The sequence below is a fragment of the Camellia sinensis genome, chromosome 7 (genome assembly GCF_055761805.1).
Source record: "Camellia sinensis isolate YWXY chromosome 7, ASM5576180v1, whole genome shotgun sequence".
Classification (NCBI taxonomy): Eukaryota; Viridiplantae; Streptophyta; class Magnoliopsida; order Ericales; family Theaceae; genus Camellia; species Camellia sinensis.
In genome coordinates, this window is record NC_138967.1 from 70,998,506 (window position 1) to 71,014,855 (window position 16,350).

The following is a 16,350-nucleotide window of genomic DNA, read 5'->3' on the forward strand; positions in this document are numbered from 1 at the left end:
TGAGTGGATAAGTGAAGTATATTAGTGTGTGATTGTGTACAAGTGTTTTGTGTATTAGAATGTTATTATATTTTTGGGTCCACCAGTGTGTCAAACTCAACATCCTTATACATTTGCTTTGCTTTGTTTCTTTTATTTTTATTTTTTTATTATTTTTTGTTTGTTTGGCTCCTTTATTATTTTTATTTACTTGCTTATTTTTCATTGTTTACTTTAGCATTATGTCACTATTATTATTTTTCTATTTTTCATTTTTCGTTTCTTTTAATTTCTTTATATCTTTTTACTTTTATATTTTTATTTGTTTATTTATTTTTTGTCTTTATTCATTTTTATTTATTTATTATTTACTGAAAATTTGTAAAAATAAGGTGTCAACGCATACTTTGATATGATCAATTCTACATGACTGTAGTATTTCAGAAATTTTTTTTATTGTATTTCTAAATGAACTGTATGTATGTTTTACTAATAGACTTAAAACAGGGCAAAATTTATACTACCACAGATATATTTTAATATTATGCACATATTCTAAGAGTTAAATTCTGTTTTTAAATATTTTAAAAAAAATCAGGTGCAATTGTGTGATTGCCTTAGAAAGTCAGACAAAATGCGGTATCAACAAAGATGGTGGTGGAAGAGGCACATCAAGTTTGGTTCAATTTGGATGTAAATTCGTTAGGTAATTGAGAGTACTATTGTGTAATTCTTTTTGTCTTCTTAGTGGATTGTGGTTTTGACTCATAGTTTTTTTTATCACAATTAGAGACGCTCCGATTGTGATTTTTTCCACATTAAATCGTTCTATCGATTTGTCTTTGATTATTTGATTGAAATTGTTATTCGTTGTTTAAAGTTGAAATATAATCACAATTCAATATTTTGAGAATTTTAGATTTTTCAGTTATTACTCTGTTAATCATCTTTGGATAATCATCTTTGGATCATTATATATATTGTGATGGGTGTTTCATTTGCCCTTGTGATTTAGGCATAAAAAATGATTGATATATTGGAAGTGTAATTTGGGATTGTGTTATGAACTTCTCTTCTTCTTCTTTTTCTTTATTTTTTTATTTTTTTTTCTGAAAATCTTTTGAAATGGAAATGATGAATTGTGTAGATAAATTAAAATGAGGTGTTTCTTTGATTGATGAAGAGGGGCTTTTTTATTTTATTTTTTATTTTTTGGGGAAAGGATATACTTAGGTATGTATACATTAATTATAAAAACCACATTACTTATATAGTATAAGGTGGAGCATTCATGATCCTATCTAACTATTTGTCATAATTGTTTTGAGTCATTGGGATTCCTACTAGACTATATGTTCACCCCACGTTGTTAATAATTTTTCAAGTATGAAATTGAAGAGTAGTTCAAGATCAAAGGATCTCTTTTACTTGTTGGCCAAGGTGCCTTCTTCATGTAGACGAAATGCCATTGATGTAAAGAGGGTTAAGCCATTTTCTTTATGTTGTAATGTAAGCTTATGAGCGACTTTATTTAATTGTATTTCATTTGCATAAAATGTCTGAACGGGAGGGAATCCTTATTACATATTAATGTGAATGATTATTGCTTTTACATATATTTTTTTTATGGAAATTGATTAATAATAAAGGATGCGGTAATGTTATACGGGTAATAAAAGTCGGGACATGACACTAGTAGTTAGAGACAGCGGCCAGAGGTGGTCGTCGGAGGTTGGAGGTAAGCCAAAAATCATCGCCAGAGATAAGAGGTTGTCGCCAATGACTGGAGGTAATTGCTCTCAGTAGTAGGCGATAACAATAATATTGTAATAAGTGTTGGATTAGATAAGGTGAGAGTATTTTTAGAATATTGATAATTAAAAAATAATAATAAAACTTATAAGGCCAATCATTAAGACCAACCCGTAAGTGTCCCTTAACAATCATATGGCTGTTTATTATCAGCCATCGGAGGTAAATTAGCAGCTACAAAGATAAGTCCATCTTGGGCCACGTAGGGGTGCGGCCCACATTAAACCTTGTGAGTTATGATATTTTCAGTGAAAAATAATGTTATTGTTTGTAATTTAAGCAAAATGTAATTTTAATTTTAATAATTTTTTGTATTTTTTAAAATTTTATTACAATGTGGCCTCTTTGTCACTTACCGTTAGAATTTTAAACAGGTAAAATTATGTGGAAAACAAAAGAGACTAACATGCAATTAAAAACAAATTATAGAGACCACCAGTGTAATGAATACATTACACTAGTGATCTCTATAGTTTCTTTTAAATTAGATTTAGTCTCTCTAATCTTTTTTTCGTTCAAAATATTAACAAAACATGATGAATAAAAATATAAAATTTAAATTATTCAAATTAAAACTTGAACGATTAAAGTAAAATTTATCCTATTTTTAGTCTTGTGAGACAGAAAATTGGGCTATTGAAGGTGCTTAAATTGAGACATTTAAGGTTGAATCGTTTTCGGCCTTTATGGCAAAAAGAACCGAAGCAATTATGGGCCAATCATATGATCCAACTTAATAATTAATATGTAGTGTTTAATAAAGTCGAAAATTAAAAATTAAAAATTGAAAATTAAGTATTAAAAATTAAATGTTAAATTTTATAAGATGAAAAGTTATTTGATAAAATTATAAGTTCTGAATTAAAAATAAAATTATTTGATCTGTATAAAATCAAATTTAAAATTTGTTATTTTTAAATTATATTTTTTTAATTTTTATATTATGATGATGGCGGTGGTAGTAGTGGCAGTGGTTTGATGGTAGTGGTGGTGGTAGTGGCGGTAACAATGGTGCTAGTAATAGTGGTGGTGGCATGATGATGGTGGTGGTGGTGGTGGCAGCGGCGGCAGAGGCAGCGACAGTGGTAGTAGTGGTGGCAGTTGCATGATGGTAGTAGTGGTGGTGGCAGTAGCGATAATGGTGATAGTAAAATGATAGTAGTCCTTATGGCAATAATGATAATGGTGATGACGGTGGTGGTAGTAGTGGTAATAGTGGTAGTATTGGTGGCAGTGGCATAGTGATGGCGGCGGCGACGGCATAATGGTGGTGATAGTGATGGTGAGTTTTATAATAGTGTATATCGATGGTTATGTTTAGTATTTATAAAGAGATTATTTTATTTTTACCCCTATACTTTGTCATGATTTTCAATGACCCCCTAAACTACTCGTATTTTCACGCGTTGAAATAGAAAAGGTTAAAAAAAATTACATTTTGGCCCTAAATTTCAAAAGAAAGATGTAGACACGCCCTTTCTTAGCAGTAAACCACCACTAGCAACCACCACTTCAAGCCTTTCTATCTCCTTCGTCATAACTCCGTTTCGCTTCATTTTTACATAGTTGGATTCAACTCACAGTCTAGTTTACGTATCACATCTCACACGTCTCGTTCTTTCTCTTTTTGCATGCTATCCGAGCTCCGAAAGTTGATAGAAAAAATAAGACTTTTCTTCTCGTTTTCGACTTTTCTTTGAGCCATCTTTCAGACTTTATATCTTTCTCGATTGTTGACGGTTCTACGTCATTCTTTCGTCATTCTCTTCACCTCACTTCCTACTTCGCCTTATACTACCTCGCTTTATTACTTCTTCGTGTAATGGGTGATCATTGAAAATTGTGACAAAGTATAAGGGTAAAAATGAAACAATCTCATTTATAAATTCAATCGGAATTAAATAAATTTCAAATGACTTAAATTTTCTTAAGTTTTAACCTATATTTTAAGAGACACTTTAAATTTTTAAGTGATGTCAATTATGATTATTAAACGAGTTTAATTGATTATCACTTAATATATTCAGTTTTAAGTACTGAATCAGGTTATCAAACACTGCCTACTCTTGATTTTTAATGATAAATTTATCACTATAAAAATATCTTTAAAATACAATTCAATTACTTCTTACAACTAAATGCATTAAGAAATAATCAATTAAATTTGTTTGATAATTATAATTGATATCAATTAAAAATTTAAGTTACTGTTAAAATGTAAGTTAAAATTTAAGAAAATTTTAAGTTAAATGAAACTTACTTAATTCTGATTGAATTTTAAATATTAAATATAAGTATCGATATACAACATTATAAACTCACAACTACCACCACCACTACAACCACCATCAACACTACCATGCCGTTGCCGTACTACCACCACCACTACCATCAACATCATACCATTATCACCATCACTACCATTACTACAATATAAAAATTGAAACATACAATTGAAAAATAATAAATTTTAAATTTAAATATATACATATCAAATAATTTATTTTTAGTTGAACACTTAAAATTTTATCAAACAACTTTTTATTTAAAAAATTCAACATTCAATTTTCAATATTTAATTTTTAGTTTCAATTCTCAGTTTTATCAAACACCTAATTGATAAAACTGAAAACTAAAAATTAAGATAAAGACATAATAAAAATTTTCACAAACATATATATGTATATATATATACAAACATACGCAATTTAATACATGTATATATATATAAACTCATAAACAATGTATCCATATATATACCTGCAAGGTAAATCCAAATAGTATTTTTCTAGACTTACCTTTGCATGCCTCAATAGATGAAATTGAAATCCTGGGGTAAGCAACCAAACGGTGAGAGAAGAGCAGCAAAAGTGGGTGCGCTTTGAGAAATAATTTTTCTAGACCTAAATCACTTATGTTGTATTTGGTTGAGGGATTTGAGGAGGAATTTGGAAAGAGAAATGAAAAAGGTAGGTAAAATGTGAAAAAAACATGCCTACATTTTACATAGTTTCACACACCTTTTCCACTTTCCTTTCCAAATCCCTCTCTAAATTTACCAATCAAACACAACGTTAGCACGTTAAGTGAGAATTAAAGTGGATTTTTTTTTTTTTTACTCGAAATCTTTTGAGAAATAATTTTTCTAGACCTAAATCACTTAGCACGTTTAGTGAGAATTAAAGTGGTTTTCTTTTTTTTACTCAAAATTTTGGCTTTTTTTAAGTGAGACTTAAAATTTCTAAGTGATACATCAAATCAACTTAATTAAGAAATCATTTGATATCTTCAGTTTTAATAGCTGAATTGCATTATTCAACATTGAGTGATGCTAAAGACCCTAAATAATCTACTAAATTTTTTGCCAAATCTCTCACATAAGTGTGTGGGTCTTACACTTATATGAGAGGTTTGGTAAAAAATTTAGTAAGTTATTTGAGATCCATTGCCACACAAACCCACATGTGTGTGGATCTCACACTCATATGAGAGGTTTGATAAAAAATTTAGTAAGTTATTTGGGATCCATAACATTTTTCTTAAACACTCCATCATGCTCTTAATTTTTAATGATAAATTTATTACTACAAAAAGATCTTTAAAAATACAATTCAATTACTTATACGTTTACAACATATTTCAATATAAAGTAAAACAATCAAATTAAAAATAAATAAATCAAAATTTACAAACAAAAATCAAAATGTTCGAATTATTTATCACTTTAATAAATTTCTATCATACTAGTAACAAACCATTATTCCACAAATACAAAATATATATTCAAAAGTTCTAAAAATTTTTGCCTATCAAAACGACAGTTAAATATGTATAACAAAAATTCATTTAAAATTTAAATAAATTCAGTCCATAAGACTGGCAGATAATTAATTATCCCAAACAACTGTGCTACAATGGGTTTTAATTTCCAGGCGAATTGAAGTGATTTTGAAGCGTCATTGGGCTGTCCAATTTTTGGACAATTGGAGTTAAATTTGTATGGGCTGCCATTTTAGTCTGCTAAGTAGACGAGGCATTCTATTTGAACCTAAAAAATATATTAGTAAACGAAATTTAAATTTGTAAATTTTAATTCTTATTATATATTAATGTGAATTTACTAATAAGGACAATCCATATTAAACCCTAAAATAATCTCTTTTTTTCCTCATGGTACACCATAATCTATTATTTCTATTCAAATCTTTACATCTTCTTCCCCAAGAGATCAAAGTTAATTTGTCTTCCTCTTCTTCTTTCTCACTCCAAAACTCCAATCCACCTTACCGAAAATCACCATTATCATCAATATTATTGTTTTTTATTATTTTGAAACCCTAAACCCTAAACCCTAGAAAAAAGTTTGAACAATCAAACAATGGAGGAAAGTGATAATCAAGAAAATATTTTGATGCAACCCATCAAAGAGGAAGTAAGCATTCATATAAAAATCAAAATATAATTATTAATTTATGTATTTTTTCACATGTCCTATTATAATGTTAAACCTTTCAATTTTCACTTCTCCAAGTCGCAACAGAAGTATTAATTTCAATATAAAACTAAACAGCCTAGGTTGCTATTTAGGTCAAATATGTAATAGGAGATTCTATTTGCTGCGGCACTTTCAATAATTTTTAATTTTAATTTTTTTTTTTTTGGGTCCTGTTATTCTTTTTTTTCGGAGACCTATATGCTATGGCATCTTTCTATATGCTGCCAACCTTTCGGATTTCAATGGTTAAGGTTAAAAAAAAAAATGTACATCTAGTTTCTCACAATTTCTATTGAGATTAAGTTTATCTATCAATTTTCGTTGCATTCAAATTTATATATTAGTTTGTAATTAATTATTTTAATATTTGGTTTCATTTTATAATTTTTTTTTTCTTTTTTTTACATGAAAGTGAATAGTCAACTTATTTTTGGTCATTATTATTTGGTTCTGAAAGTCCAAACAAATTCAATTTGTTCGGTTATACACTACTGAACAACATGACAATGTTCAGCTTTGTATATCCGAACATTGTGACTTTTTTCATCTTTGTATGTCCGAACAATATGAGTAAAATATGACTTTTTTTTTCCTTTGTTTGACCTTGCATGTCCAAACAATATAACTTTGTTCCTTTATTGATTTCATATAGAATTCTATTTTGGAGAATGTGAAGCATGCTGAATGCGTGTTAAACTACAATAGTGAATTTACCACATACGAGGTAGGATTACTATTGCCAATTACTTCTTTTATTTTTATATTTATATTTGTACTAACTATAAGCTAATATGTTTAATGTAGATATTTAAAGGCAGAGAAGCAACGCGATGTTGGCAAGAAAAATGGTTTTGTTATAATTGTGAAATATTCAGATTCTGGTGGCGGTCGTTGGACACCAAGAATTAAACTAGCATGTGAGAGGAGTGGAAAGTATAGACAGAAAAAGAAGGTGAAAGTTTATTCTCATGATGAGAATGCTAGGATGACTGGGACCAAAAAGTGTGATTGTCCATTCTTGCTAAAGGGTGAAAAGTTAAGCACTAACAACAATTGGATGTTGCATGTAGTATGTGGAGTGCATAATCATCCAGCTGTGAATCATCTTGAGGGGCATTCATATTTGGGGAGATTATCACACCAAGAAAATGAATTGTTGGTGGATATGTCTAAGAGTATGGTGAGACCAAACTATATTTTAGTTACGTTGAAACAGAGGAATCCGTTGAATGTAACGACAATGAAGACAATTTATAATGTGCGTCACAAATTTAAAGTGAAAGAGAAAGCCGGAAGATCATAGATGCAACAACTGTTGGGGAAGCTAGCAAAGCATGAATACATTGAATGGCATAGATGTGAACAAAATACCATGGTTGTCAATGACCTCCTTTGGGCTCATCCATTCAGTTTGGATTTGTTTCGTGCATTTCCACGTGTCTTGATTATGGACTGTACGTATAAGACCAACAGGTATGGTCTTCCCTTGCTTGAGATTATAGGTGTGACTTCCACAGATATGACATTTTTAATAGCTTCAGCATATTTACAATTCGAGCGTACCGACACCTATGTATGGGCTTTGAATATATTACGTGGTCTTATGGATGAGAATATTTTTCCTGAGGTTATTGTCACGGATAGAGAGCTTGCATTGATGAATGCCATTGATGTAGTATTTTCTAGTTCCAAACACTTGTTGCATCGATGGCATATAAATAAGAATGTGTTGGCTAAATGCAAGAAGATGTTTGATAGTAAAGACACGTAGGAAAAGTTTAACTCTTCATGGAATTTGTTAATCTTCTCTTTGTCTGAAGATGAATACCATGAACACCTTAACGCACTGCACAAAGAGTTTAGTGCATATCTAGAGGCACTTGATTATGTTACTCAAACATGGTTGAAGCAATACAAGGAGAAATTTGTTGCATCGTGGACAAATTCATGCATGCACTACGAGAATGCTACAACGAATAGGTAAATAATTTGGCAATTATATAAACTCAATTTGTACTTATTTGTATATGAATCTTTAAAAATTTTATTTGATTAGGGCTGAGAGTGCACGTTCATCACTAAAGAAACAACTTGAATCCAGCCAAGGGAGTTTTGAAACTTGTTGGAGTAAAATACATAATTTGCTTGAGTTGCAACACACTACCATCAAGGCTTCATTCCAGAAGAGTTTGATAGTTGTCCAACACAATTTTACTCCTTCTGAATTTGTCCAGCTTCGGGGTAATGTATCCATATGTGCTTTGGAACACATATTAGTAGAGACAAAGAGAGCAGAATCCATTGGAATTGATTCTTTAGCATGTGGTTGTGTCATTCAGCATACCCATGGTTTACCTTGTGCACATGAGATTGCTTATTACATAAGACAATTACTTCCTATTCCACTTGAGACAGTACATGCACATTGGAGGACACTTGATATTGTCAAATTGCCTAACAAAGATAAATTGGAGTTAACTTGTATTCCAGAAGTAGAGTTGGTTATTAGTGTGAGACTCGAGATTTTGAAGAAATTGAGAGAGATTGTGAGTCCAGATAGCACATTTCTCATTGAACCAAAGTTAAAGCCCAATCCAAGACCTCGTGGTCATCGAAAGGTTAATGTATCCACTCGACGTAACCCATGTGCTTTTGAATTGGCTGAATCTAGACATGGTAGTGCCTCCACACAATCACATTCACAGAAAGGTACACAAGAATTTGTCAATGGACAAAAAAAACAGGCTACCAAAGAAAAGGTATATGAATTTGTGGTATTGTAATACAATATAAGTTCAATATTATTTACTTGGTCAAATGTAATTAAAGACATTTTTCTGTAGGTGTACCAAACAAGACAAGTACAACATTCTACATACATTGATGCATTGCCACAGTGTATAAGGCCATGCATTAAGCATGTGAAGGATGTAAGTCTTGATGGACATTGTGGATTAGATCGATTGCTAGTTTGATTGGTTGTGGTGAAGATCATTGGGTTGAAGTAAGACATGACCTGTTACAGGAGTTGCACACTTACAATGATTTATATACAAAGCTTTACGGGTCGTTTAAAAGGATTGAGGAGCTTGCCCATAGTTTGACATACTTTGATGCAAAACCAGCTCGAACGGAATATTGGATGACAATGCCAGATATGGGGCATTTGATTGCATCATCCTATAATATTGTCCTTTACCATTTCTTAGCACAAATAGTGCCTTACATTCCTACCACTAAGATCGGACCCATTGCCACCACTTGATTGCACAGAGATATCCATTGGTTTCGTGAACGGAAACCACTTTGCTGAGGTATACCCATAATTCAATTACTATGTTGTTATTAACCAACAATAATGTATAACTTTGTTTTGTTGTTGTTTTGTAGTTGTTTATGGAGCGGGACCACCCTATTCCTCCAATAACGAGCAATTGGTGAAGGTATTGCTACAGTTGTGCTGCGGGATGGGAGAGTCCATATGATAAATGAATTACTCATTTCAAGGAAATCGTGAATAAAAATGTTGCTACAAAAGAAACATATGAGAATGAGACCATTGACATTGATTGAGAAGTTTGTCCATGTTAAATTGATGTTAGTTTCAACTTCATTGATTGGCTTTTTTTTTTTTTTTTTTTTTTTTGTCGTAGTAGTTGAGTGATAGTGTTTCTTTGAGTTATTTGGACAGAAATAATTTCTTTTATTACTTATTTGATTTATCGCGTTGTTGTGGCAGCCAATTCTTGTTTGTGTTATATCCAGTAAGTGTTCAGCTTTGTATTTTCAAACACTTGCCGATATATTTTTTGGGGTTATTTTTTCCATTGCTTGGTTTTCCATTACAATCTGTCACTATGAACTGTTTAATAATTTATTCTTGGGTATCTCTTTATGATATCTAATTTTTGCTATCAAATTTGGATCAGCCATAAGCTCATTTAAGAACCAAAAGCAACATTCATGCCAATGTAACTTCTGCTTGATTAGCAAAAAAAATAATATATAAAGGAACAATATATATTAAGGTATTAATATAAAATATACGAATTAAAACATCCAAAAACCGTATTTTGAAGTATTACAATACAATGTTGAAATGCCAACAAGTAATGTTAGTTATGTTCCTAGAGTGTTTGGTTTCAAGATCCAAAAAACAGGATGATGTTGGAGTTCGAAGTTGCCTTTGGGACTGAATTTCCTGGCTGCTGATTGGGATCGAAGCTCCTTTCAATAAGAATTCCCCATTCTGTCTCCTGCATCATCAACCATCTCAGTTTAAACATGGAAAACAAGATATATACTGTTTGAAGTATCCATGGAGTTTTCACAATGATAAATCAACTAAGTCATGTCAAAAAAAAAAATTACAAATGAGAGCAAAATGAATTGAGATTTACCAGTTCAATGGAAGACTCTGTTTGTGCTCCTTAATAGGGCCCCCATTTTTAAAAGAAGCTTATTTTGTTTTGGCAAAGGTCCACCTTCTTGATTCTATATTTGGAACTGATTTTAAATGTAAATAATATTAACAGTGGGTCAAGATTTGTTTGAGTTTGGGGAAAAAAATAGATATCTCCCTCAACTTGAATTCAAATAGAGCTCATTTTATGTCACAATTTAGGTGACACATACAACTACATATTGGAAAAATTCCACAGCAGTTCACTAAAAACTCCCTTGAAATGGCATCCAAGAAGATTCTATGAAGCAGTATATATGTTAAGAGTACACTATCAACTTGAGTGAACAAACTAGTTGATGAATACATTCATGCAACTAGATAATTAATTGAACCACTACTGTATTCTTTCTACAAACAAATTGGCCACATTACAGTAACTATGATGTAACTTAAATCGTATGAACTGTAAAAAGGAACTTAGGTGCCTATAAGCACAAGCTTTCCATATTTTGATGCATGAAAATAGCAGGCAAAATCAGAAAAAAAAAAAAATTCAAGAAACAAGAAAGTAAAAGGAAGAGGACAAGTATATCTCTTCTAATTGATTGTCCTATTTGGAGTAAATTTTCAAGCAGGTACGCCTAGGGCTGCAAATGAACCGAGCTGTTCATGAACAAGCTCGGGTCGGCTCGTTAAGGGCTCGGGTCGGCTCGTTTAGTAAACGAGTTGAGCTCGAGCTCGAATATTAGGCTCGTTTAGTAAACGAGCCGAGCTCGAGCTCACATATGTTCGGCTCGTTAAGTTCGGCTCGTTTATCTTTATTTAAATTATATGATAAATATATTATTTATATATTAAATAATATATAAATACATTATTTGTATATTAAAAATATATAAATATATATATAAATAATAATATAAATACATTTTTTATATATTAAATAATATAAATAATATTTTTTATTTAAATATTTATATTTAAATAATATAAATAATATTAAAAAAAATTATCGAACTGAGCCGAGCTGAACTCGAGTTTCATTAAAATTAACGAGCCGAGCCGAGCTCGAGCCCAGTTCCTTGTCGAGCTGAGCTCGAGCTCAATAAACGAGCTCAATAAGTAAACGAACCGAGCTCGAGCACAGCAAAGCTCGACGGTTCATTTGCAGCGCTAGGTACGCCAAAAGAGAGTTGCATAACAAAAAGAAACAATAAGCCACCAAGAAGACAAGGATTTTATGTAAAAAAAAAAAAAAAAATGATAAAATGAAACAAAATATTAAAATGATTAATTACAAACTAATATATAAATTTGAATGCAACAAAAATTGATAGATAAACTTAATCTCAATGGAAATTGCGAGAAACTAGATGTGCATTTTTTTTTTAAACCTTAACCATTGAAATCCAAAAGGTTGGCATCATATAGAAAGGTGTCATAGCATATAGGTCTTAGAAAAAAATAAAAATAAAAAAATAACAAGACCAAAAAAAAAAAATTTAATTAAATTAAAATTAAAAATGATTAAAAGTGCAGCAGCAAACAGAATCTCCTATTACATATTTAACATAAATAGAAACCTAGGCTGTTTGGTTTTTATATTGAAATTAATACTTCTATTGTTGCAACTTGGAGAAGCTATAATGCTATTTATATGATTGTGAAAATTGAAAGATTTAACATTATAATGGGACATGTGAAAAATACATAAATTAATAATTATATTTTGATTTTTATATGAATGCTTACATCCTCTTTGATGGAAATATTATCTTAATTATCACTTTCCTCCATTGTTTGATTGATTAAACTTTCTTCTAGGGTTTATGATTTCAAAATAATAAAAAACAATGATGTTAATAATAATGGTGAGTTTTGGTAAGGTGGATTGGCGTTTTGGAGTGCAAAAGAAGAAGCAGAAGAAGACAAACTAATTTTGATCTCTTGGGGAAGAAGATGCAGAGATTTGACTAGGAATAATGGATTGGGGTGTACCATGAGGGAAAAAAAATTTTAATTTTAGGGTTTAATATAGGTTGTCCTTATTAGTAAATTCACATTAGAATATAATAATAATTAAAACTTATAAATTTAAATTGGGTGTACTAAGATATTTTTTGAGTTCAAATAAAATGCCCCTAAGTAGACCCAATAAATATCAAACCTCCAACAAGCCCAGACTAGAATCTTGGGTTAATTTCATTTTATACCTAAACTACATCACTTTTTCTATTCATTTTTAAACTAATAATTAAATCTATCTAGGTTTTAAATTTTTTTATTTCAGTTCTTATAGTCGAATTGAAGATGATTATATAAATCAGTAAATGTTAAAACCTAATTTGATAGTGGAAAAGGTGATTTCAAAATTTGAACAATTCATCCATAATTACAACAAATTAATGTTTGAGAGAAAAAAAAATTAGAAGAAAAATATATATTTTCAGGACTAATTTTTTTTTTTACAAAAAAAAATGTCATTATTATATTTTTTACGATAAAACTAAAAAAAAAAAATGAACACTCTTTATCTACTTTTAAAAATGAAATTAATCTTAACAAACAGGAAATGATCATTTAAACAAAAGTCCAGCAATTATTCTCTTTCTTTCTTTTACTACTGATTTTGAAATAAATCTCAGTGTATGAACACTTTTTGTCTATTTTTTTACTTTTTAAAATCTGTGTGAATAAGTAGAAAATAGAGACAGGCAATTTCCATCAACCAACCCACATGTCGGGTCGAGAGACCCATTCCCACCACCATATTGCAATTTTATGAAAAGACTTTCTACAAAGTCTTATATTTTTTAAAATTCTTTTATTATTAATTTCAAATCCAATGTGCTGCACATTGAAACATCAAAAGACACCTTTCACTTTCTTCCTTTGTGGATGGGATAGCTTTCTACTTCTCCCAATAACTTTCATGTTCTACCGGATTGTTGCTCTTTTTTTTTCTTTTTGTTTCTTTTTTTTTCTCCTTTCGTTTTCATTTTTTTTTGGGTCAATTTTTTTCCAGCTTAACTTTCCTATTTTTTAAATTAAAAAAATATGTAAATACACAAATTTGTTCTCATTTTCAAAATTTGAAAGTGGACAGATAGACACGTATAACTATCTATCATCCAAATTTTTAATGTAAAAGTAATTTAAAAGTACAAAAATAGACATATTTGTCTCTATTTACAATATGCAAGTTATTTATGTCATTTGTGAGTTTAATTATCACAAATGGCATAACTCAATACTATGAGAATCATAATTAAAGAAAAAAAATTAAATTATAGCTAAACATCACATGATGTATATAACCAAACAACTCTTGAACCATAACCAAAATAATGACATTACCAACATCACAATGTGTCATAAGTAACAACACAATAGATCATAACTAAAGACACAAAAATTATAACCAAAGGTGCATATATATTTGTCCCTAGCACAACAAAAAAATTCACTTATAGCAGCGACCAAAACTACCTCTAAAAACAGGAAAAAGATCGCTAAAAACTAGAATACCTTTACCTACGATTGAAATAGCGGCGGCCAAACCACCGCAATAGCCCTATTGGCATAGCCTTATAGTGACGTTTTTGACAAACGCTAGTATAATTATTTTTATTGCGACGGTTGATGTAGCAATGGTTATAAATGTCGCTATATCTTAAATTTAACCATTACTTGATGACTTTATAGCGATGGGTTGATTGCTACTATATCCTTCGTTTTTGCGACGTGTTGTGAACCACTGCTATATTTTGACTCTATTCCATCAGTTTTACAATGTCGCTATAGCCATAGATTTTTTTTTTCTTCTAAATTTTATTTGCAGTAACAGTTATTAATTGCGGTTATAAGGTATATATACTATTCAATTACCAATAATATATAGTTTGAAATTTTCAATGGTTTGCTAACCATTAATTGTTGTATCTCACTTATCCCTACTCACATTATATATCTATAAAAGCACTATTTTATTCTAATGGCTCAATTCTCAATAAAGATGGCAATTTGAACCGGCCCGATAGGGATCCGATCTCCCAACCCCGATTAGAATGGATTTTCCCTGAAAATTATCCCCCATAGGGCTAGGGATGGTATTGAAAATTGAATCCCCAATGGTTTTCGGGCCGGGGACGGGGATAGGTTCTCCCGGCCCTGGCCCTGCCCCGAATAATTCCCTAAATATTCTCCATATATATATATGTGTGTGTGTGTGTGTGTGTGAGTCTGTGTCTCTCTCACTCACATTCATTTCTTCCAACCTCTCTCTCGTTCTCTCGCTCTCTCTCTCCACAGCTGTTCCTCATGGTGTCGGCGTCCGCGTCCGCGGCGGCTCCTCCGTTGTCCTCCTCTTTCTCCTCCCATCACCGCCGATCTCCCTCCTCCTCCACTGTCTTTATAACGATCCCGGTTATCTTTTTTCTGTTCTGTTGTGTATGCATTATACCATTATTGATTGAACATCGTATGTGATGAAGTGTTGAGATACATTATATATGTATGCTTGCTCGGGAGGAGGTAGTTATGTGTTCATATACTTTAACACATTGCTTGTATCTTGATGGTTTGTGTATATGTGTTATACATGTTGAATATGCCCTGTTGTGTTGGATTGGTGGTGTTATACCTTGCGCTAAGAATCAGAGGTACCGTGACCTTCCAGCTAGCGCCTGGAGAACTGACTGCGCTGAGAATATAAGGCACCATACCCTTCCAGCTAGCGCCTGGTAAACTGGCATGTTGTTGTGATAGGTGTATCTTTGGCTTACTACGCACATAGCTAGTAGAGCAAAGCTTTGTTGTTGATATTTCAGTGTGTCTGGGAATATCATGGATTGTGTCAGTTACAATTTTGGAGGGCCGAGTTGCCTCATTGTTTTATCTTATGCATGTTGGTGAGTTGTTATCCCCCTTTTTATAACGGTGCATGCATAGATTTGATTGTATCGGGAAGAAGCCAAAATGTCATCTTTGTCTTTTGGAAAGTGTAAAGGGGAAAAGACTTTTTTTAAAGGAAAATATATATTTAAAAAGGGCATATCTGTGTATGTTTGGAGAATGGAAGAGAGTAGTGGGTTTAGTGAAATTATTTCCTAAGGTATTGTTAATGTTATGAAAGATTGGGAACAGGGATTAAAGAAAAGAAAAGGAAAGAGGAATCGCCTATGGCGTTGATTGAAATGGTTGTTTTCAAGAAAAGTTCAGACTTATGATATTTTGTATAAATTGTCACATTACTATTCTAGTATGAGATTGGGTGTTCATGATCATAGCTATCTGTATGTTGTTATTGTTGAGGGCCATGTTGAGATCCCTACTGGACTATATGTTCATCCTACGTTGTTGAATCTTTTTCAGGTGTTGAGCTGAACGTGTTGCAAGATTTGGATTTTCTTATTTGTTGGCCACGGGGCCTCTCTTGTATTGGCGGAATGCCATATGTGTAAAAAGGGTTGCACCCTTCTTCTTGATTCATTAATGATGTAAGCCCAAGGGCAATTTATTTGTTATACTCATGATGTATTTATTTGCATACGAATGAGAGCAATGTTATTCACTTCTAAGAGTTGAATATACGAGTTTATTTCCGCACATTATCTCTGAAATGGAACTAAGTAAATGAAATTGGTAATTCTTCGAGTAA

The 16,350-nt window shown here is 31.4% G+C and overlaps 1 protein-coding gene across 1 annotated transcript; it reads left to right on the forward strand.

Moving 5' to 3' along the window:
* Positions 1–7,589: 7,589 nt before the first annotated feature.
* Positions 7,590–9,551, forward strand: LOC145795886 (PKS-NRPS hybrid synthetase cheA-like). Its single transcript, XM_082880814.1, has 4 exons — positions 7,590–8,043; positions 8,107–8,266; positions 8,343–9,045; positions 9,312–9,551. The coding sequence occupies exons 1-4, from the start codon at positions 7,590–7,592 to the stop codon at positions 9,549–9,551; spliced, it is 1,557 nt and encodes a 518-aa protein (XP_082736940.1).
* The last annotated feature ends 6,799 nt before the right edge of the window (positions 9,552–16,350 follow it).